The sequence below is a fragment of the Callorhinus ursinus genome, unplaced genomic scaffold (genome assembly GCF_003265705.2).
Source record: "Callorhinus ursinus isolate GAN/ISIS: 27379988/994484 unplaced genomic scaffold, GSC_fseal_2.0 scaffold40, whole genome shotgun sequence".
NCBI lineage: Eukaryota > Metazoa > Chordata > Mammalia > Carnivora > Otariidae > Callorhinus > Callorhinus ursinus.
In genome coordinates this window covers 3,447,924-3,472,696 of record NW_027397102.1, presented here as the reverse complement: position 1 = coordinate 3,472,696, position 24,773 = coordinate 3,447,924, and the positions used below count along the sequence as shown (strand labels likewise).

General features: G+C 37.5%; 1 protein-coding gene and 1 pseudogene across 2 annotated transcripts in view; both read right to left on the bottom strand.

The window, feature by feature from the left end:
* ATP7A (ATPase copper transporting alpha) overlaps nucleotides 1-24,773 on the bottom strand; it is a 153,915-nt gene that overhangs the window by 25,146 nt on the left and 103,996 nt on the right. The window contains exons 6-16 of one of the 2 annotated variants that reach the window (XM_025882227.2): nucleotides 24,027-24,190; nucleotides 19,592-19,753; nucleotides 17,431-17,507; nucleotides 16,822-17,047; nucleotides 15,380-15,613; nucleotides 14,146-14,237; nucleotides 12,111-12,238; nucleotides 10,906-11,060; nucleotides 10,558-10,692; nucleotides 1,277-1,471; nucleotides 26-208 (exon numbers count right to left, since the gene is read on the bottom strand). In XM_025882227.2, coding sequence (XP_025738012.1) covers nucleotides 26-208; nucleotides 1,277-1,471; nucleotides 10,558-10,692; nucleotides 10,906-11,060; nucleotides 12,111-12,238; nucleotides 14,146-14,237; nucleotides 15,380-15,613; nucleotides 16,822-17,047; nucleotides 17,431-17,507; nucleotides 19,592-19,753; nucleotides 24,027-24,190 — 1,751 coding nt within the window. The remainder of the gene's footprint in view (nucleotides 1-25; nucleotides 209-1,276; nucleotides 1,472-10,557; nucleotides 10,693-10,905; nucleotides 11,061-12,110; nucleotides 12,239-14,145; nucleotides 14,238-15,379; nucleotides 15,614-16,821; nucleotides 17,048-17,430; nucleotides 17,508-19,591; nucleotides 19,754-24,026; nucleotides 24,191-24,773) is intronic. The other variant, XM_025882296.2, reaches the window with a different exon arrangement.
* On the bottom strand, nucleotides 7,287-8,634 carry LOC112820398 (solute carrier family 2, facilitated glucose transporter member 3 pseudogene; annotated as a pseudogene).

Here is a 24,773-nt window from a genome sequence, read left to right as displayed (position 1 = left end):
TTAATAAATAAAGGAAAAATTGTACCTGCTTGCAGTACTTGGTTATGGCTGCTCCTAGAGGGTGTTCACTGTTACTTTCAGCAGTTCCCACGATGGCCAGGATCTTACTGCGTGATATTCTGTTACTTTCCACTAGAACCTTTACTTGGTTCACTACTGGGGTTCCATGGGTAATGGTTCCGGTCTTATCAAACACCACTACCTTCACCTGTAAGAAAATTAAAATACACTGCACCTATTTGACTTGATAGTCCTTAATACTACCTTTCCAAAAATAAGAAATAGGTTTACTTTGACAGATGAATATTTTGTTTCTTAATAAATTGACCTTTGATTTAATTGGAGTTGAACTGTCTTTGAGTGAGCAAAAGTAAGGGAGAATAAGGGAAAAGATACTCTAAGTTACATCTAATAGCCCTCCCTTGCAAATGTTCAACCATACTGGAATATGGACTAATGGTTAGACAACAGTATTACAGCAATGTCAATTTCTTGATTTTGATCTTTGTACTATGATTATGTAAGAGAATGTCCTTGTTCTTAGGAAAGGAGCCTGATATCTACAGTAAAGGATATACTGGAGTTCTTTATGCTGTTCTTTCAATTCTTAAGTTTGAAATTATATCAAAGTCAATAAAAAATTACTATAAACACTAACAGCTTGTATTCACTGGTTATATGAGGTTCCAAATCTGTTCTAAGCTGTGTTCTGTGTTTACTACATGCATCTGTATATAGTTTATATCCTCATAATAAGAACATATTAGAAGGAACATGGTTTTAGTTGAAGTCAAGTAGCCTTGATTGAAATTGTTTTGGAAATCCTAATATGAGAGAGATGAGGGATAAGATTATATTTTTGAAGTCATAGCTGCAAACTGTCAGCTAGTGGCAAAGGCAAAGAAACTGCAATGTTACTATAAGCACCATCTCACAGTGAAGAACACAAACATGGGGTCGCATTTTTCCTGGGCAAATACCCCTTCTGTCTTCCTGACCTGAAGACATTTCTAATCTAAGCTGTAAGAGGACTCCAATTTTCCACATCAGGGTCTGCTCTGAGAAAGTAGGCCTGGAGTAGTTTTAGAGATCTTAGATAACTAAGACCAATCCAGAAGAGAACCAAAATAACACCCTTCCTACCTCAACCCTCAGGATAGTCCCAGAAGAAGCTCAGCTTATGGACCATGTAGAAATAACTCTGGATTCTCTTTCTCAATAGGGGTGCTATTGCCAGTTTGGATGGGACAATTCTTAGTTCTGGGGACTATCTTACCTTATGAGCCATCTCCAATGGCTCGCCACCTTTGATTAGTATGCCATTTTGAGCGCCTACTCCTGTACCCACCATCACAGCAGTCGGAGTGGCTAGTCCCAGTGAACAGGGGCATGCAATGCACAGAACTGTGATAGAGGCTTGGAAAGCAAAGCGTATTATCGTTTCTGTTCGGGAGATACTTCTGTTATATCCCTTTAGGAGAAAGGCATGAATTTTGGTTATTGATCTAGAGCTGTATAAAACAAAAGGAACAAAGCTTAACTCTATTTAAATAAAACCACATTTTTCAAGTCACACATAATCCTACTTAGCTGCCAACATATACAATTTGGTTACTAGTAAGAAAACACCTTTTTTCTTCTTGTATGAATATAAGAAATTGCGACATTACTGGTAAACAAGTCATAGTCCTAAAATCAGGAATTCAATTTTGCGGATTCCAGAGTTACAAACTATGCAGTTCATCTAAAGAACATGAAAGTCAGCTTTTTACCTCTATATTGAGAATAAGTGCTTTTACTAAGGATTTTCAAAAATAGCTGCAAATATGGGACCTAATTCTCAGCAAATCTGATCCTGAAGAAAAGGAATTTTGAATCTCTGTATACTAGGACCATAAATCTGCCTTTCACACTATACTTTAAAGACAATGGAAAAATCACCCAGCATGCAAAGGAAGCTTACTCCTATTTCAGTAAAATCCTTTTGAACATACCAGTGTGAACTGAGTATATCAGGTAGTATACAGCTCTTAGTGACACTGAATATTTGCTGTGTGAGTAAATACAACTGACAGTATTAAGGGAAATCTCCTAAGCACCCCTGAACTCATTAGAAAAATCCCTAAGGGATACACACTCCAAAATACTTCTCAGCAATCTTCTTGTTCAATGTGTAATTAGCCAATGTGAATCATTTAAAAAAATTTTTAGGGGCGCCTGGGTGGCTCAGTCGGTTAAGCAGCTGCCTTTGGCTCAGGTCATGATCCCAGGGTCTTGGGATCGAGCCCCACATCTGGCTCTCTGTTCAGTGGGGAGCCTGCTTCTCCCTCTCCCTCTGCCTGCTGCTCCCCCTGCTTGTGCTCTCTCTCTCTGTCAAATAAATAAATAAAATCTTTAAAAAAGTTTTTATATTATACTAATGACCCTATATCATGAAGTAGATACATAGTTTTTATGATTCTACCTGTTCTATTTTTTTTTTACATTCAAAATTTTTATCTCAAAACAACCACAGTAACATTATAATAATTAGAAAAATCCACTTGGAAATATTCACAATCTGCTCACTGAGAAATGGGATAACTTCCACACTGCATTACTGCCAACCCACTGTTTTTGAGGACCCGGAAGCACAGGTGCAATTAGGAGAAGTCACCTGTTCCAACAAAGTCTCATTCCATAGCTCTGTGAGTTTTTATCCCAAGGCTCAACGACCAGAGGGAACCGTGAGAACTGGTAACTAAAATACTGTCATAGGCAAGGGTTTGGCTAGAGGGCCTGAAATGTGTAAGCATAAAGGAGAGAAAGGGAGATCAAGCAACATATGAAAAGGGGGAAAAGGCAGTAACTGTCATGGGGCCCAATTTCCATTTATAAAAATACTAGGAAACTAAATGATCTGTGGAGGTGTCCGTGACCTGTGGCAAGCATAAATCCCTCCATCTCATCTAACTCTCTGAAATGTTCCAGAGTTAGAAGTCTTTGTTTTTTATCCCCTTAAAAGAAAACCCCCCTCTCCCCCACAATTCCCCTCCAGCGCCTCCAAGAAGCCACATGTCCTGATCTCACACTCTTCTTAACTATTTCCATTGTCTGGGTCTACAGCAAGACAGAGTCCCCCACCCTCAATCTCAAGATTTAAGGAGTTCTTCCCCAACTCTCCAACAAGGAAAGGTAGCCACATGAGATGGAACACTAAAGTGTGGAAAAAAGCCATAGACACAAATTCCACAGAGGCAGTGTCATTTATACACAGAGTGATGTTTACCAGATTCTATCCAAAAGGGGGTTGTAGGAACATAGAGGAAACAAGCTACCAAAAAACTACTTCCAACTAGAGCAAATTGACAGTACATATACATTCATACTCTCTCAAGTGTGGTCTACACTGCACATTTACTCACACTATCTCAAATGTATGGGCCCCTAAGGGCACTTGACCTAATACAATGGAAACATGGTAACAAGGGTAACTTGACATGGTAACAGATGAACAAGCATATGATGATGCCAAAGCAACAACATATATCAACAAGATAATAATTGTTCAGGAAAAATCCTCTCCCAGAGCTGAGGTTACAAATTCAAAGTTAGCTATGAACATTCTCCTCTGAATTTTTTAAAGCTGTGGCTTACAACAAGATAAAAATCCACATCAGTAAGAGAAAGGATAAGAATCATACCATCATTTCAAAGGTTGCAGAAAAAGCATTTGACAAAGTACAATATCCATTCGTGATAAAAACACTCAAGTAGGGTTAGAGAGAATATACCTCGACATAATAAAGGCCATTTATGAAAAACCCACAGCTAACATCATCCTTAATAGAGAAAAATGGAGAGCTCTTCCCCTAAAATCAGGAACTGGACAAGGTTGTCCACTCTAACCATTTTTATTCAACACAGTACTAGAAGTCCTAGCCACAGCAATCAGACAACAAAAAGAAATAAAAGGCATCCAAATCAGTAATGAAGAAGTAAAACTTTCACTATCTGCACATGACATGATACTATATATAGAAAACCTGAAAGACTCCAACAAACAACTGCTAGAACTGCTAACACTGAAGTAGCAGAATACAAAATCAATCTACAGAAATCTGTTGCATTTCTACACACCAATAATGAAGCGGCAGAAAGAGAAATTAAGAAAATAATCCCACTTACAATTTCACCAAAATAATAAGATCCCTAGGAATAAACCTAACCAAAGAGGTGAAAGACCTGTACTCTGAAAACTAAAACACCAATGAAAGAAATTGAAGATGACACAAAGAAATGGAAAAATATTCCATGCTCAAGGATTAGAAGAACACATATTATTAAAATGTCTATACTACCCAGGACACCTGGGTGGCTCAGTTGGTTGGGTGGCTGACTCTTGATTTCAGCTCAGGTTGTGATCTCAGGGTCCTGGGCTCCATGCTCAGTGGGGAGTCTGCTTGAGGATTTTCTCCCTCTTCCTCTGCCCCTCCCCCTGCTCGTGCTCACTCTCTCCCTCTAAAATAAATAAATCTGTAAAAAAAAGTCTATGCTACCCAAAGCAATCTACAAATTTAATGTAATACCTATCAAAATACCCAACAGCATTTTTCACAGAACTAGAACAAACAATCCTAAAATTTATATGGAACCACAAAAGACCCCGAATAGCCAAAGCAATCTTGAAAAAGCAAAGCAAAGCTGTAGGCATCATAATTCCAGGCTTCAAGTTATATCACAAAGCTGTAGGAATGAAAACAGTATAGTAGTGGCACAAAAATAGATACATAAACCAATAGAACAGAATAGAAAACCCAGAAATAAACCCACAATTATATGGTCAATCAATCTTCAACAAAGCAGGAAAGAATATCCAGTGGGAAAAAGACAGTCTCTTCAACAAATGGTGTTGGGAAAACTGGACAGCAACATGCAAAATGAGGAAACTGGACCACTTTCTTACACCATACAAAAAAATAAATTCAAAATGGATGAAAGACCTAAATCTGAGACAGGAAACCATCAATATCCTAGAGCACAACACAGGCAGCAACCTCTTTGACCTAGACCGTTGCAACTTCTTACTAGACATGTCTCTGGAGACAAGGGCAAAAATGAACTATTGGGACTTCATCAAGATAAAAAGCTTCTGCACAGCAAAGGAAACAATCAACAAAACTGAAAGGCAACCTACAGAATGGGATAAGATATTTGCAAACAACATATCTGATAACGGGTTAGTATCCAAAATCTATAAAGAATTTACCAAACTCAACACCCCCCCCAAAAAAAACCAACAAAAAATCCAATCAAGAAATGGGCAGAAGACAGGAATAGACATTTCTCCAAAGAAGATATCCAGATGGCCAACAGACACATGAAAAGATGCTCAACATCACTCATCATCAAGGAAATGCAAATCAAAACCACAATGAGATACAACCTCATACCTGTCAGAATGGCTAAAATCAACAACACAAGAAAAATATGGGTGTTGGTGAGTATGTGGAGAAAACCCCTTTTACACCATTGGTGGGAACTGGCGCAGCCACTCTGGAAAACAGTTGGAGATTCCTCAAAAAATTAAAAACAGAACTACCCTATGACCCAGCAATCGCACTACTGGGTATTTACCCAAAGAATACAAAAACACTAATTCAAATGGATACATGCATCCCTATGTTTATGGCAGCATTATTTATAATAGCCAAGATATGGAAGCAGCCCAACTGTCTATCAATTGATGAATGATTAAGAAGATGTGGTATATATTTACAATGGAATATTACTCAGCCGTCAAAAAGAATAAAATCTAGCCATTTGTAACCCCATGGATGGAGCTAGACAGCTAGCATTATAGCTAAGCTAAATAAGTCAGTCAGAGAAAGACAAATACCATATGATTTCACTTATATCTAGTAGAATTTAAGAAACAAAACAAACAAAGGGGAAAAAAAGCTAGAGAGAGTGGGACAAGCCAAGAAACAGACTCTTAACTATGGAGAATAAACTGATAGTTACCAGAGGGGAGGTGGATAGAGGGACGAGTTAAACAGGTGATGGGGATTAAGGAGTGGACTTGTCATGATGAGAACTGGGTGATGTATGGAATTATTGAATCATTATATTGTATACCTGAAACTAATATAACACTGTATGTTAACTAGCTGGAATTAAAATTAAAACTTTCAAAAAAATAAAAATCAACAATTAAAATCTCCTAAAAAACAAAATTGGGTTGCTCATTTGGAGGTCTCCCCCACCATATGGGTGGTTAGGAGTAGTTAAAAAAAAAAAAAGAGTCTGCTACATGGGCAAGAACTTTTTTGGTCCACTGAGGGGAGAAAGGATTTCTAGAATTAATCTTCCCTTCTCTGGACTCCATCCAAAATCAGAATCCACCAACCACCATTAACTACAATGCCTATTTTAGTAATCATCCTAGATTTCAAGTAATACTACATATAATCTTCAACAAAGAAAAAAGTTCCAAAGGAAACCAGTAGCTTCTTAATATAGGCACATGACTTGCCTGAGAAGTTAAACTTGAGAGTTTCCACCTGAAGGACAGGAATTTTTAAGAGGCAAATCTCACATACCACATCATGTACACTTCAATAACATCTTACATTTCTTTCTAGAGTCTTCCCTTCTTATTGCACCTTGACTTCTCCACTATTAAATCTTCCACCCTATAACCTCTCTTTAAGTACATCCCTCTACCCTCAATTTCCTTATGTTCTCATTATTTGGTAAAATTGCTTTACACTTAAAGAACTAAATATTTATGTAATAATACCAGAAGATAAATAAAACTCCAATTAATTTTCTCTGCAGAGCTGTATAGAAGCAAGGAAGGTGCTCTTATTTAATCCCTCTCTGCCCTCCACACTCATGTAGATCTGCTTCCTGTTAAGTCTGGGGTGGGGGAGACTGAACCTCACTCTTACACTCCTGTATGTCCTTGTGAGGCAATATAGAACCCGAGGGAGGAAAAGCTGGCAAAGCTGTCATATGCCAAGCAGCCAATTCCTTTTGAAATGAAGGAAGGTTCAGTTGGTCTCTCCTAAACAGAAGAGAATGTCCAAGCAATAAAATGCTTAAAAACCCATTGAAGATAAAACTAACTCCAGCACTGGGTTCCTCTGAGTGCTCATGAAGTGTGTGGGAAGAGAAAAGAATCAAGTAGCAGCATTCAGAAACAGTCCTGCGTTACAACCTGATGAAGTCTCTCTCTCTCTCTCTCTCTCTCTCTCTCTCTCTCTCTCTCTCTCATTCAGGCAGAGTTTGCTTCTTCGTGTTGGTAGGGAGACAGGAAGGAAGCATGGCTTAGACCTCCTTAACGGGAAGGGTGCTGTTTATCTCCACAATGGGGCCTTTGTCAGCCCTACTGGCCTCTTTCACCTGCCCTTCCAAGGCTTGTGTAATTTCCTCAAAAGTCCTGCCTGGGTCTCAGGGACTAAAGACCAAGAAGATAACAAGGAAGCCAGTGAAGACAACACAAACGCACACTTCTAAACAGAATGCAGCTGAGGGGGAAGAGCTGCCCAACCAAAAAAGTTGGAGGTCCAGTTGGAAAAACCAGCCCCTGCCATTGCAGCTGGGTAGGGTCCCTGGCTGAAGAGTTTGGCCACAAGACACCAGGGAATGGAGCCTGGACCAATTTCAAAAAAGGGCATGAAGACCAAGACAGCTGTAATACAGACAAAGCCCATTCAGTTATACTTGTCCTTTAATAACAATGAAAACAGTCATGAGAATGGAACAAAAAGCCATCCCTCCAAGACCAGTCAGATGTAGAGTTTTCCTCCCTGCCCTTTCCATCAAAAACAGAGAAACTGCCATGAAGACAGTATTCACCACACCCACACCAATGGCTCCCCAACACCTGCATCTTTGAAGATTCCTATTCAGTAACAGAACACGGCACTGATTCCAGAGAGCTGCTGGGAGAGCTGGAGCATGGTGGAAATGACGATACGCTGTCAGTAGCTGCACACGCTGAAGAGCTCCAGCACAGTGACTTGCTTTTTTTTTTTTTAAAGATTTTATTTATTTATTTATTTGAGAGAGAGAGAATGAGAGATAGCATGAGAGGGAAGAGGGTCAGAGGCAGAAGCAGACTCCCTGCTGAGCAGGGAGCCCGATGTGGGACTCGATCCCGGGACTCTAGGATCATGACCTGAGCCGAAGGCAGTCGCTTAACAAACTGAGCCACCCAAGCGCCCGTGACTTGCTTTTCTTATGCCATCCTAGCACCCTCATCTTTCATCTCCCTGATATCTTGTATGAGTCACATCCTGGGTACCCCACAATCACTAGAAGATCTCCTTGGCACTCTCCTCTTCCCTTTTGTTAAAGACCAAGACTCTAGGACTTTTAGGGCAAAATGGAAGGGCTGTACTTTGCAGGACAGCTAGAATGATGGTGAAGTCCAACAGCAGAGGCCAAAGCTCCTCAATCTCCAAGATGACTTTCAACCAAATATGTAAGCCACCAGAATCCTGACAATGCCTAGCTGGTTAGGAATGCCAAAGCCCCCCAACCTGCCACCATGGGGCAGGTAGGAGATATCTCTCCAATGCACATAGGCACAAAATCTGTGCAGTATCTGCAGAAGAAGTCAATAATCTATTGGCCCAGGATCAGCATTTCTTTTTTTTTTCAAAAAGATTCCATTCATTTACTTGAGTGAGAGAGAGAGAGAGAGAGAAAGAGAACGAGAGAGCATGAGCAAAAGAGCACAAGCAGGGGGAGCAGCAGAGGGAGAGGGAGAAGCAGACTCCCCACCAAGCAGGGAGACCGAGGTGGGGCTTGATCTCAGGACCCCGAGATCATGACCTGAGCCGAAGGCAGCTGCTTAACCAACTGAGCCACCCAGGGGCCCCTCAGGATCAGCATTTCAACAGACTCCACTAATTTGGAAAACCATAGGGCAGCCACCAGCAACAGCCAATAGGTTGACAATAAGCATTGAATTGTGCCTGCCAAAGCTGTTGACAAAAAGTCCAGTGGAAAAGGAGCCAGTCATACCACTAATGGAGAAGATGGCCACAGACGAGGACCAGAGGGAAGTGAGTAACACCTGAGTTGGGGAGTCTTCTAACCTCTCTTCCAATGAATAATTGAGAAAATCCTTTATGATTGTCTCAGGAGCATTGATGACTGGAAAGAGCCAAACTGGAAAGAGTCTATTTTATCAATGGAGATGGCAAAGATCAGAGGTACTGTGACCTTCTGTGCCCCATGGCCCTAATTTAATTCTTTTCTTTTTTTTAAGATTTATTTAGAGAGAGAGAATGAGAGAGAGAGAGAGCACATGAGAGGGGGGAGGGTCAGAGGGAGAAGCAGACTCCCCGCCGAGCAGGGAGCCCGATGCGGGACTCGATCCCGGGACTCCAGGATCATGACCTGAGCTGAAGGCAGTCGCTTAACCAACTGAGTCACCCAGGCGCCCCTAATTTAATTCTTTTCCAATCTTCAGTAAATATATAGAAGTGAGATCCCAGAGACACCTCTTCTAGACAACAAAATCTTCAAAATGTTCTTCTTGGCGACAAGTGTCTCTTCAGGTCCCCAGTAAGGCTCTACATCTCACCCTCACTCTCCTGATTCTACTTGTTCTTAAACTGAAGGGACAAACAACATGAAACAGTGTACAGCATGGTATTTTTAAAAATAAAGAAATACAACAAAGTAAGACTTTCTTAGTAGTAATGACGTTATGGTGCTGGGTTCTTACAAAGTTCTCAAATACTTACACTAAGCGTTCACCTAAGAGGTATTTATCTATACAGAAACAGTTGGAAGGGACTTTCATAGACATGAAAGCTTATGCTTTAATATGTGTCATATGTGCATGTTTTCACCAACACTAATTCCAATCTTGCAATTTAGGTATTATTATCACTACATTACAGGTGACAAAACCAAGGATAACAGAAGTGACTTAAAGGTTATATAATATGAGGCACAATCCAGGTCTACTTTACCACTTTACAATACCATACTTTAGAGACTATCATAGAACTACAGAGGAACAGGCACTAATATTACCCTATATTTATAAAGCATTTAATAAATTACAAAGTGTTTCCGATATATCATCTTATTTAACTTTCACAACAACTGCAAGTTATGCAGGATGGGTATTATTAGAATCTCACTTTACAAATGAGGAAACTGAAGCTCAGAGAGAAATTAATTTGACCTAAGATCACACTGATGGTATATGGCAGAGCTGAGATCCCAAGGTTTTTCTCAATATTACCTACAGTCCTTTGAGAAAGCAGAGTCATGTTGAGAATGAGACTGGGTATAAAATATAAAAGTTCAGTACTCGCTTTGGTAAAATCATAATGAAAATAATGAAAAAGTAATAAAAATAATGAAAAAAAAATCTTTTCAGGAGGAAATTTTTATATTTATAGAAATGCAAATGTTATTCTTATTACCCTCCCATTCCAGGCCCATAAAGATACTAGTGATCATTAAAGTTATTTTCCAATTAATAGTTTATGCAAAAGATTCACAAACTGTTTTATGTATGGTAAAGAGTTGTTACAAGTCACTTACAGGAAAGTAGGTCTCCACAATTTCAAAATTCAGAAATCCAATTATAATCCAAACCAAGAGGGTAGTGATGGAAACAGTAACAATAAAAGGAACAAAGTAGCCACTGAGTTTGTCTGCAAACTGCTGGATAGGAGCCTAGAATATTAACAATAATAATAATAATACTTGTATCAAAGTCTCCTTTTTGATAATGAATACAGAGTATATTTGGTATTACACACAAATATTTTAATAATCTCCCTATTAATGCAACTGGAGTTAAAGGAAAATATAAACACTAGATCAAGATTTACACTGAGCAGTCTTTTAAAAAAAATACTTTCTGTTTCTCCCAGGGAATTAAGTTACCTTTGATGTTTGTGCCTCTTCCACAAGTTTAACAATTTGAGAAAGTGTTGTGTCAGCTCCAACATGGGTTGCACGGATAAGTAGTGACCCATTCTGGTTAATGGAACCAGCGATTACTGTGCTGCCAGATTTCTTGGCCACAGGCATTGCCTCCCCTGTATAAGGAGTAAAGACAGATTTAGGGAGCATAAATACATACTATCTTGAAATGTGCTGTTATTTATTAACTGTCAAAAATATGTAGAAAGGAGATTCTTACTTCCTAGAATCTGGATAAATGCCTAGGGGAAGGTTGCCCTCCCTTTTTCCTTATGTCAGTTCTGGGCCAACCCCAGGGACACATATCTTAAACTAGAACAACCTATTAAGTCAGCTCTTATACAAAGATACTTTTTTTTTTTAAATATGGAACGCTTCACAAATTTGCGTGTCAGACACTTTTAAAGTTGCTCCCTAGTCTTAGATCATTGGTCCTCAATATGTTCCCAAGGAGCACTTAGAAATGTGGGAGTTCTTGTTTATAATAACTACTGGTGGACAATGGGGTGCTCCTACTCCAATTTAGTGGGCCAGAGTCAGGGATACTAAATATATTAAAATGTGCAAGCAGTCCCCCCAGAAGAATTGTCCCATCTGAACTGGCAATAGCACCCTATTGAGAAATACAGAGCCCGAAATTATTTCCTCATAGTCCATAAACTGAGCCTCTTCTGGGACTATCCTGAGGGTTCAGACAGGAAAGGTATTCTTTTGGTTCTGTTCCAGATTGGCCTTAGTGATCTAAGCTCTCTAACACTACTCGGAGGCCTAATTTCTTTGAGCAGACCCTGATGTGGAAAACCCGGAGTCATACTCCAGCTCCGACCAGACCAGTCTTTAGGGCAGGAAAACAAATAGGTATTTGCTCGGGAAAATCTGCCGAAGTCTCTTGGGCTCTACATCAGAATGAGACAACTGCCTTTGGTTAAACGTTCTAGTAATTAACAATCATCAGTGAAAAAAGCTTTCAGTAGCATAATGAAAAAACACAAAGTAAATCTACAGAAATTTATTTAATACAGTCTTAAAAAGAATTCCTATTCTCTTTACTCATCATTTACTCATTCCATAGTTTCTACAAAAAGCTCTCCATCTTTTATTCCTATTTTTTATTAACACTTTGGATTCACTTTACTTTCATGTCATGATCCTCTGAAAGACTATACCTGTGATAAGGGACTCATCTACCATAGAATGTCCTTCAATAACACGACCATCCACTGGAAATTTGCCTCCTGGAACCACTTTAATGATGTCTCCACGTTGTACGAGCTCCACATCCACTTGTTCTTCACTGGATAGGAGTTAAAATAAAAAGCATTGGGAAAATATGTTTCTCACTCTGATCTTTCCATGCAAGCTTACTGGTTTAACTCAAGCTTGTGGCTCCATAATTGCTACCAATGGAAACTAGACCTAACATTTAAGCTGGGAGCTACAGTGTTAGTCCTGTTACTGTTGGGGAACAGCTCAGTACCTGGCACAAAGGATATATTTGTTCAGTAGTGACTGAAAGAATAAATGAAAGCTTTAGAAAATAATGTGAGGGGTTTTATTTAATTAAACAATTTATGGGACACCTGGGTGGCTCAGTCGGTTAAGTGTCTGCCTTTGGCTCAAGTCATGATCCCAGAGACCTGGGATCGAGTCCCACATTGGGCTCCGTGCTCAGCACGGAACCTGCTTCTCCCTCCGCCTCTGCCTGCTGCTTCCCCTGCTTGTGCTCTCTCTCTCTCTCTCTCTCTCTGACAAATAAATAAATAAAATCTTAAAAAAAACAATTTATTGTGTAAATTTGCCTACATAATTTTATGAGTATACAAATGAGAAATACAAAAGAATGAAATTTTTTTTTAAAGAATGAAATCTTATCAAGTTTTTAGCTCTAACTTCCAGTTTACAGGTGCCAGGAGTTATAGGACAAGTTAGATGATGCCACAAGGAAGCAAAGAGTTAAATTCAGACTGTGTGATATTCTACAGGGCAATTGATGGATGGTTATCTAACAAGTCACCTGTAAGGGGCAGGGCGTGGAGGGGGGGAGGGAGGGCGAACAGGATGGAAGAGCTGTTCTAGATTAAAGATTTTTTTTAAGGTTTTATTTATTTGTCAGAGAGAGGAAGAGAGAGAACACACACAAACAGGGGGAGCGGCAGGCAGAGGGAGAAGCAGGCTCCCCGCTGAGCAAGGAGCTGGATGCGGGACTCGATCCCAGGACCCTAGGATCATGACCTGAGCCAAAGGCAGACGCTTAACCGACTGAGCCACCCAGGTGTCCCAGAGCTGTTCTATATTAAAAGAAACGCGTCAGTCAAATGCTTTGACACACGGCTCTTGTTTGATTTCCGTTTCAAAGAAAGAAACAAAACTTTTGGAGACGGGGCACCTGGGTGGTTCAGTCCGTTAAGCATCTAACTCTTGGTTTTGCTCAGGTCATGATCTCAGGGTGAGCTCAAGCTTGGGAATGGGCTCTGGGCTCTGTGCTCAGCGCAGGGTCTGCTTGAGATTCTGTCTCCTTTCCATTCCCTCCCCATCAGCTCTTCCCCATGTGCTCCCCCCACAACTCACGTGTGTGCACTCACTCTCACTCTCTTGCACTCTCTCTCTCCCCCTCTCTAAAATAAATAAATAACTTTTTGGAAACAACAGGAGAAATGAGAATAGACTACATACATATTAGATGATATTAAGGTATTGTTAATTTGGTTAAATGCAATATGCTATTATAGTTACATAAGAATATGTCCTATTTTTAGAGATACTACAGGAATATTTAGCAATAAACCAAAATGACTGGAATTTAAAATACTACTGCAGGGCGCCTGGGTGGCTCAGTTGGTTAAGCAACTGCCTTCGGCTCAGGTCATGATCCTGGAGTCCCTGGATCGAGTCCCACATAGGGCTCCCTGCTCGGCGGGGAGTCTGCTTCTCCCTCTGACCCTCTTCCCTCTCGTGCTCTCTATCTCTCATTCTCTCTCTCTCGAATAAATAAATAAAATCTTTAAAAAAATAAATAAATAAAATACTACTGCAACAATATAAAGATAGAATGTATAGATGAAGTTTGGCAAAATGTGAATAATTGTTAAATCTGGCAGATAGATGATGTGGGTTCATTATACTCTTCTCTCTACTTCTGGGTGTATTTGATATTTTTTGTAAGAAGTTAAAAAGATAAGGGGGAAGAATGAAAATAAATACCTTAAGAGAATATTATCAGAGTCAAGAGTTACAATAGTTGCTTCTGTAGCTTGTAGTGAAATTAGCTTGGCAAGAGCCTCTGATGTTTTGCCCTATAAATTAAAACAAACATGTTAACAATGCTAAGGAAGAAAAAGCTCAGGTTTTACCTAAAATAAAGATACAATACTTAACATTTGCCAAAAAGATAGCTTTAGGAATATTAATTAGTTCAAATTAGAAAATGTTTCACTTCAAAAATACAAAGTATACAAAATATAAAATGTATTATTAGGTGTAATTTATAAAAAGTAACATAAATTAACAGGAAAAACATCAGGAACTCAGGTACATGAGCAAAGGACATCATTAGGCAATTAATTTAAGAAGAAATAAAATACCTCATGTGTAGAAAAATGTTTATTCCTGCTATTAATGGAAGAAATGCAAACAAAAGCAACTCTATGACACCATTTAATGCCTACTAACTTAGCAAGAATTTATACAGGAGTTAATGCTGATGAAGTTGCAGTAAAACTACTTCACTAACATATTCTTACTGACAAAAGAATGCTAAAACTTGTTGCATGAGCCACAAAAGGATTTATGCCCTTTACTCACATACTTTGTAATTTATCCTAAGATACTAATTCAACAGAAATTACTATTAAACACGAATATGTTTAATGCAGGATTATCTAAAATTTAAAATGGGAAACAATCTGAGAACAAAACCAAAATGGTTTAGTGAGTTACAGCACAATGATCTGACAGAATATTATTTAGAAAATACCAAATAATTATATCTGGACTGCAAAAATGGGGAAAAAACTTCCTAGCGTTAAGGATAAACTAGTATGGATACTATGTTTGCCACTCTGTAAAATATAAAGGTACGCAGAACAGAATTAGAAAGTAATTTCCATTATAGCAAGGGATTATGGGTAAATATTTTTTCCATCATTATTTTAAATCTTGTGGTCACATCAATTTTTCCATTAATAATGTGATATAAGTAAGTACTTAGCAAATGTCTCTCTCTTAAAATAAACATGGATATACTGTCCTATCTAAAGTATTAATTCCGTAAGTTTGGTAAATCTTCTAAAGGAATATTTAACTTAAAATGTTACCAAAATGGAAGCACTTCTTTTGTTAACTATATAAATCAATGTATATTTCCAATAACTGGTCTAGAAAATATGATCACTTATCCATCCAAGATTTTAACAAATGTCACTCCTTCTTACTTTACCTTTGCTATATGTTCCAGCCACCGGCCTAGTGCAATAAACACAAATAGCATAGGAGGTGTATCAAAGAAAGTAATAGGGTTTACTTTGGCTCTTTCATACATTGCAACCAGAAGAATAACCAAAGAGTAGGCAAATGCAATGGTGGTTGCCAGCACAATCAGTACATCCATATTTGCAGTTTTATGCTTCAGTGCTTTGTAGGCCTGAATGTAGAAGTACCAGCCTCCAAAAAACTGTAATATAGAAACAATAATTAGTTTTAAAAAATGCTGAAATTCATATATAGAGCTCAGTAACAAAGATACAGTCTCAAGGTTAATTTCCTTTTGCTTTTATCTAATCCGTAAACACTAAGGATAGATTTTTTTTTCCCCCAGAGCTTGAGTTCTTTTTTTTTTTAATTTTTTAAATTTTATCATGTTATGTTAGTCACCATACAATACGAAAACAATGGATCGTGGATCACCACATCAAAAACTGATGATGTATGGTGACTAAGGATAGATTTTAAGCTGAAACAATAATGTTTATATTTTAGCAGGTATGTGTATGTTGAGATCCAAACTGCTGTACAAGTCCTTGGCAGCTGTCCTCTATAAGCCAACAGATATTCCATAATATAAAGAAAGTCAGATGATTCTTAGATTTTTCTTTTAGATACTAGCAAAAACAAGAACTAAGAAAACAATTACATTCTTTTGACAATGGTTTTTTTACATAAAACTCAGCTCCCCTGCCTAAAATTCAACCTAAGTGGAATATCACAAGCTATTGGAACTGCTGGCTGTCTTCATTGGTAAACATAACTGAAAAGCTTGTTTTTCATTAGTATAGAGAAACATACTAAGATGTTCTTAAAATCATCACTGCCTTTTATAAGGATCAGAAAAAGGAATAAATTTATTAGATGAAGTGTTCCATAGTAAAAGTTTATCTGAAAAGAAGAGTTGAAAACATAAAGAAAGTAATGTACTTCAGTACCAGGGATAAATAATTAAAATAATAACATAATATTATAATTATCACCATCATTTTATTTTATATAAGTTAATCATTAAAATATATTAATATACTTGATATAATAGTAATATAATTAATTTTAATATGTTTACTATAGAATATTAAATACAAATATAAATAAGTAAAATATCTATTTTATTATAACTTTAAACATAAAGTTATACGCAACAGCAGATATGAATGCTAAATTCATGTCTAAATCTGAATTGAACTCTTTTTCTCTGCTTTGTTGTTAAACAATATCCTTAGGAGTTAAATGGAATTTATTATCTACTTTAACCACTCAGTTTGAGATTATTTTTATAAAGCATCTAGCGTAAAACTTCTGGCTAATATCTGTTTTGCAACTGAAAATAGCCTTGCCTGTCACATTTTGCTATTTTTCATTATTAACATATATACTTGCTACCATTTCACTTGCCTGTACAGGTACACACAATAGAAAGGATAGCAAATTCATAATGGACAATCCTGGCAGGATCTGGTGCTCCAGGAACATAGAAGAATGGATGTTTATCATTTCTTCTTGACTCATGTTCTTATTATGGTGAAGAGTTGCAAGATGGTGATCCATAACCATCATATATATCATCAGCCCCATTACAGGAATACAGAAAAAGAGGCTCACAAGGAAGGACCGTCTCCACCTTATGTAGAAAAGAAAAATCATTTTGGTAAGTAGCTGATGGTTAAAAGTTCTATGTACTATATGGAAATACAAATTGTGACCACTTCACCCAATATAAGGATGACATTGTAAAAACTGACATGTCGACAGGATGTTAAAGTTATAACAAAGGGGGCACCTGGGTGGCTAAATTGGTTAAATATCCAGCTCTTGATTTTGGCTCAGGTCATGATCTCAGAGTCATGAGATCGAGCCCTGCATCAGGCTCTGTGCTAAGTGTGGAGCCTGCTTAAGATTCTCTCTCCCTTTTCCTCTGCCTCTCCCTCACTCTTTCTCTCTCTTAAAAAAATCTGTAACAAAGAATCAAAATCTGTTTTTCATTGACACACCAAAAGAACTTACTGTCTTATTTCTCGTTTATGGTCCAGGTGACTTGCTGATCGATCCTTCTTGACCAAAGAAGCTTCAAAACCTAAGCTCTAAGGAAATTCATGAGAAAACAATTATTTCACTGAATATAAAAATATTATATAGAGAAATTCTAAGACACAGTACTGTCATTAAGAACTTGAATTCAACTCAATTACTGAGTGTAAGTCACTCTGGTGACTGCAAAGATGAAAATATGCTCCCTCCTCTTAACTGCTTTTGTTTATAACCTTTCATCAAAGAAATGAATAGTTCCTTAACTCTAGTTAATGTCTACCCTACTGTTCTCAAACTAATGAGTGAGCTGTCCTCAGTTAGTCCACTAGTCCTTAGTTGTCCACTAACAAGTGCATCTGTCCTCACTAAGATTCTTATAACAAAAAGTAAGCTAAAGCCTCTAATACGTAATTTTAGAAAAAAGCAGGATCAGTGTTTGATGACCTAATAAAGACAGAATTCAATAGTAAAATCACAAATCTTACATTTAGACAAGCATCATCCACTAGTATTGATGTACATTAACCACTTTTTAAAAATTTTAGCTTTGACATCTATCCATCCATCCCCCAAACAAGTACAGGAAATTGAATAATAGGCCACAAAAGTTAGCACCATAGTATCAAGTCTTTGCAGATGCAGTTTCTACTCTTCTTCTCTCAGAAAAAGAACATGAACAAAAATTTTCCCTAATAAAACGAAGTATTAAAGAAAACTACACATAAGTAAGACTCATGCACATAGACGGTAACACACACTGTATTTTCAACTGCTAGGGAAAATACTGCCATCTTACATTTGTTGGCAGTGTAGCACAGCACAGTGAAAAAAGCAAGCATGAGCTTTAGAGTCAAAAAGACTAGGCTCAGGGCACCTGGGTGGCTCAGTCAGTTAAGCATCTGCCTTTAGCTCAGGTCATGATCGTGAAGTCCCAGGATCGAACCCCGTGTCAGACTCCCAAGGAGTCTGCTTCTCCCTCTCCCTCCTCCTGCTTGCATGAGCTCTCTCTCTCTCCCTCAAATAAATAAATAAAATCTTTTTTTAAAAAAAAGAAAGAATAGGCTCAAATCCCAGCTATGACACTTACTAGCTATGTGATTTTGGGCAAGCAACTTAACTTCTCTTAACCTGGGTTTCGTCACATCCAAAATGAAGATGACAGCACTGTTGTGAGAATTAAATTAAGAGTTGAAGCTTTGCAATTTTGGTAACTGGCTCATAGTAAATACTCAATAATGCTAGCTTCACAAAGATGTTAATGGTATTATTATCTACACTAATAGGATCTTATCGGAACTATTAATATGCTCCAATCATTATAACAATAAGGCTATACCACATTAAAACTTTTAAAGCATTTTCACATGTACTATCACTTGATTTACTGAAAAACACGAGATAAGTTTGTGACAAATAAAAGGGTTTGGTCTTTTTAAATTTCATACTTAAAAATACATCATTTGTAAGCAGAATCAGACCTATAAATACAGAGAACAATCTGATGATTGCCAGAGGGGAGGTAGATGGGAGATAGGTAAAATGGGCGAAGGGGAGTGGAAGATACAGGCTTCCAGTTAAGGAATGACTAAGTCATTGGAAAAAAAAGGTATAGCATAGTAAACATAAGTCAATGGTATTGTAATAGTGTTGTATGGTGACAGATGCTAGCTACACTTGTGGTGAGCATAGCATAACTACTGAGTTGTTGAATCACTATGTTGTATACCCGAAACTAACATAACATCGTTGTGTCAACTCTACACAAATTTTTAGAAATTACATTGCTTGCTTTGATCTAGGTATAGTAAAGCATCTAGCATGATGCTTGCTTTCTTAATGATTAATCTTATAACAAATTGTACTTTACTGCCATTTTCTAAATATTTTTAAAAGATTTGTGGTTCTACCTTCAGTCTACTCCTGATTAATGGTGCCAATATGCCTTTGCCTAACTCTTCCCGACAAAGACCAAGAAAAAAAAAGGTTGTAAACACATTTATGTTAAATTTGAGACATGTTAATTGAGAGTAATGAAAGGGACCAGATCTTTTTCATTGTCTGCTACAAAATTGAAGTGATTCAACGGACTGCTGACTGAATAGGTAAGAACACAGAAATGCAAAATCTTACCACTTACTTCAACCGTATGGATAATATCCCTGGGACCAATAATTTCTGGGTCATATTTAATATGTGCTTTGTTGGTTGCCAGGGCCACAGAGCAGTAGAGGATCCCTCTGTGTTTTGTGAGGATAGACTCTATTTTATGTACACAGGAGGCACATGTCATTCCTCTCACCTGTTAGAGACAAAGGTTTTGTTATTAAGAAATCTACTTTTTCCTCCATTAAACATGAATTGTAATATGGGATGAACATACAAGATCTTATCTGCACTATTAATATCCTTCAGATATGTTCATTAGAATGCTGTTTTTATATAAAATTACATTGAACAAAGATATGGTCCCAGCTGCAAAAGGTTAAATAGAAGAAGATCTCACTAAGTCAGTCTCCGTCTTCCTGTCACTGCTCAGTGATAGAAGATTTGACATCTATCATTTCTTGAACTCAATGTCTTGTTTCCCTCTAGATTTTTTAGTCTTCAATATTACTTTTACAGAAGGTTAATGGATGACAAAAGTGTTATACCTTTGTCTAAAAATGCATCTTGCCTTATGTCTTGGGTGAGGTTATAGTTCAGCCTGGTATTAAATTCTAAAATGGAGTAGCAGAACTTCTGGAATGACTGTGTGTGGAGCTCAGCAAAGACTTTCCCCCAAAAGCAATGATAAGACTGAACAAAAGGTTCAAAAAACAACTCTTTAAAGACTCTGGGAAGTGACTAAAGAGTATATAACAAATTACAAAGCTTTTATTCAAAAATATCTACTGAAAGAATATCAGTAATGGTGTAGTAAAGGCATTTGAAAATTATCTCCTCCATAAAAGCAATGAGAAAACTGGCAAAACTGTCAAAACCAACTTTTTTTGAAATTTGGAAATTAAATAAAAGCTTTCAGCAATCCAGGAAACATTATTCAAAAAAATCAGATGGAGGCGCCTGGGTGGTTCAGTCGGTTAAGTGGCTGATTCTTGATTTCGGCTCAGGTCATGATCTCGGGGTCCTGGGATGGAGTCCCACATCGGGCTCCATGCTCAGCAGGCAGTCTACTTGAGGATTCTCTCTCTCCCTCTCCCTGTGCCCCTCCCCCCCACTCACACTCTCTCTCTAAAATAAATAAATCTCTAAAACAAAGAATTAAAGAAAAATATGAGAACACTATCTCATCAAGTAAATAATATCAATAAAGAGAGAGAAAGATTATTAAAAAGGCCCAATGGACAGTCTGGAATTGAAAAGTACAGTAACTGAAATGAAAGCAGTACTCAGAGGGAAATGTGTAGCTATAAATGTCAATATTAAAAAATAAGAAAGATCGCAAATAACCTAACGTTCCATGTTAAGATACTAGAAAAGAAGAGCAAACTAAATGTAAAGCAAGCAAAAGGAAGGAAATTAAAGATTAGAGTGGAAATTAATAAAAAGAGAGAATAGAGAAAATCAACAAAACCAAAAACTGTGTTTCTGAAAAAACTGACAAAATTGACAAACTTTTGGCTAGACTGACCAAGGGAAAAAAGAAAGAAGACTCAAATACTTAATATCAAGAATTAGGAGTGACTATTAACAGGCAAGACATTTCTTTTTTGGGTTAATGAAAAGCTCTTAAAATTAGATATGGTGATAGTTGCACAACTATACAAAAACCACTGAATTGTACATCTTAAAAGGGCAAGTTTTGTGGTATGTGAATTATATTTCAATAAAGCTATTAAGTCTTATTTTTTATTTATTTTTTTTAAAGATTTTATTTATTTGACCGAGAGAGAAAGAGAGCACAAGTACAAGCAGGAGGAGTGGGAGAGGGAGAAGTAGGCTCCCTGCTGAGCAGGGAGCCCGACACGGGGCTCGATTCCAGGATCCTGGGATCATGACTTGAGCCAAAGGCAGATTTCTTAACTGACTGAGCCACCCAGGCACCCCCTAAGTTTCAGAAGTCTTTAAAAACTGGGGGCGCCTGGGTGGCATAGTCAATTGGGCATCCCACTCTTGGCTTTGGCTCAGGTCGTGATCTCCAGGTAGTGGATTCGAGCCCCATGTCAGGCTCTGCATTCAGCATGGTGTCTGCTGACTCTCTCTCTCCCTCTGTCTCTAAAATAAAAAAATAAATCTTTAAAAAAAATTCTTTAAAAAATAAAAATCCATGAGGGTGCCTGCCTGGATCAGTTGGTGGAGCGTGTGATTCTTGATCTCTGGGTTGTGGGTTTAAGCTCCGTGTTAGGTGTAGAGATTAGTTAAAAATAAAATCTTTTTGGGGCACCTGGGTGGCTCAGTCAGTTAAGTGTCTGCCTTCAGCTCAGGTCATGATCCCAGGGTCCTGGGATCAAGTCTCGCATCGGGCTCCCTGCTCAGCCAGGAGCCTGCTTCTCCTTCTCCTTCTGTCGCTCCCCCTGCTTATGTTCCCTCTCTAGCTGTTTCTTTCTCTGTGTCAAATAAATAAATAAAATCTTTAAAATAAATAAAAATAAAATATTTTTTAAACAAAATTTTTAAATAAATAAATAAAAATAAAAACCCACCCATTTTTTTTAAAAATCTGCTTAGTATCCTACTATATGGACGTATTATAATTTATGTATCTAGTCCCCAGTGATTAACATTTAGTTTTTTTCTTGTCTTTTGCTATAATAAAAAATAGAATAAAATAAATACTATAATGAACATAGTATTTCATTTCATACATATGCAACTATGTCTGTTGGATAACTTCCTGTGAGTGGAACTTCTAAAGCAAAGGGCATGTGCAATTTTACTTTTGATAGACATTGCCAAATTCCCCTGCTGAGAGCCTGTATCAATTGGCTCTCGATCAGCAATACATAAGAGATCACAAACACAGTGTTAACAAAATTGTGTATTATCTTTACCAATCTAATAGGTGAAAAATGGCATTTCGATGTAGTTTTAATTTGCTTTATTCTTATTAAAAGTGAGGGTTAACATCTTTTCTTATGTTTAAGTGGTAACATTTTGGATTTTCCGTGAATTGTCAATTCATATCCTGTACTATCTTTTGGGTTGTTTCTTTTCTTATTGATTGATAATACCTCTTCATATATTAAGAAAATTAACCTTCATCTATGATAAGAAATAAATTCAATCTACTTGTCTTTTGACTTTGTTTATGGTGTTTTCCTTCCAAAAAGAAACTTTTTTAAATTTTTTTTAAAGATTTTATTTATTTATTTGACAGAGAGAGAGACAGCAAGAGAGGGAACACAAGCAGGGGGAGTGGGAGAGGGAGAAGCAGGCTTCCTGCCAAGCAGAGAGCCTGATGCGGGGCTTGATCCCAGGACCCTGGGATCATGAACCCAAGCTGAAGGCAGACGCTTAACGACTGAGCCACCCAGGCGCCCCGTTCCAAAAAGAAATTTTTATGTACATGAATTTATCAATCTTTTCTTTTATAGGCTTTGTATGATAGTTAGAAAGGCCATTTCCACTCTAATATTATTTTTTTTATTTTTTTTTAAAGATTTTATTTTATTATTTATTTGACGGAGAGAGACACAGCGAGAGAGGGAACACAAGCAGGGGGAGTGGGAGAGGGAGAAGCAGGCTTCCCGCCAAGCAGGGCGCCCAATGCGGGGCTTGATCCCAAGACCCTGGGACCATGACCTGAGCTGAAGGCAGACGCTTAACGACTGAGCCACCCAGGCGCCCCTCTAATATTATTTTTTAAGTGATAGATTGGATGTTATTATTGGGAAAAGCTGGGTAGAAGCTTCATAGAAATTCTCTACTAGTTTTGCAACTTTGTGGGTCTAAAATTATTTACACAATGGATTAACAGACTTATGTATAGTAAAACAAATACACTAAAATGTTAATGGAGAATCGAGGTGGTGGGTATAAGGGTGTCCACTGTACAATTCTTTTGACTTTCCTGATGTCTCAAGTTTTTATAATTAAATACTGGGGAAAAGAGCTCTAAATATTTCTCCTAGTAATTTCATGTTTTTTTACATTCAGATTTTTGATTGAGCTGGAACTAATTTTGGTACAGTATTAAGTTTTTTGTTTTAATTGTTTAAGTTATACAAATAAAACTCAATTTGCTAAATTGGAGAAAATGACCATTTTAAACCAATATGCCTTACACCTGGTTTTATGGCTTCATCTATAAAATTTAAGTCTTTGATGCATCTGAAATTTATTTTTTTCTATCCTACTAGGTAGGAATCATACTATATTTTAAAAGTTGATTTTCATTTATTTATTCAAACCTAAATCTTCTTTTTTGGTTCTTAATATAGATATGATTATCTTTTACATTCCATGCTTAAAGGCCACCATTAAGTCATATCTTATCCTTCTATTTTCCAGTTTCCTTAATTTTCCTTTTATGTCTTATTTTCCCAACCCTTAAATATCCTTGGAACTATTTTCTGAATCCTCCCTAAGTTTTTCCTGGAAATTTTATTAATCACACAAAAATGATTACTTACAACAAGTTCCAAAACACCATCTCCTTCATCAGCATTTTCTATCATAGTGGCTCCAAATCCGAGCTCTCGGATGAACTCAGCTATCATTGGGGGTTGTATAACAGCAGGATTATACCTTACTTCTGCCTTGCCAGCCATCAGAGCCACAAGTACAGAATATATTCCTAGAAGCATTGATAAGAAAAACAACTGAGATAATATCCTTATAAAAAGAATAATGTTATTAGTTTATTTTTCATTTGTAAAAGATTAAAGTGAACCTAGAGAAATATGTAACTTAATTTTTATACAGTCTTGAACCCAAACCAAATAAAACTATTTGAAAGGGGGCCTTAGCTTAAACGTTTTATTATGGAAATTTTCAATTATATATACCCAAAAGAGAGAACACCACAATAAACTTGATACAACCATCGCCCAGTTTCAATAATTATCAATAATACTGGGGCTGGGGGTGCCTGGGTGGCTCAGTAGGTTAGGTGGCCAACTCTTGATTTTGGCTCAGGTCAAGATCTCGGGGGTCCTGAGATCGAGCCCCACATTGGGCTCCGTGTTCAGCGGGGAATCTGCTTAAGGATTCTCTCTCTCCCACTCCTTCTGCCCCTTCCCCCCATTCCTTCTCTCTTTCTCTAAAATAGATAAATAAATCTTTTAAAAAAAATTAGTACTGGGGCTGATTTTATTTCATCTATATTCCTATCCTCTTACTTCCTGCACTCTACCCTGATTATTTTGAAGCAAAATCCA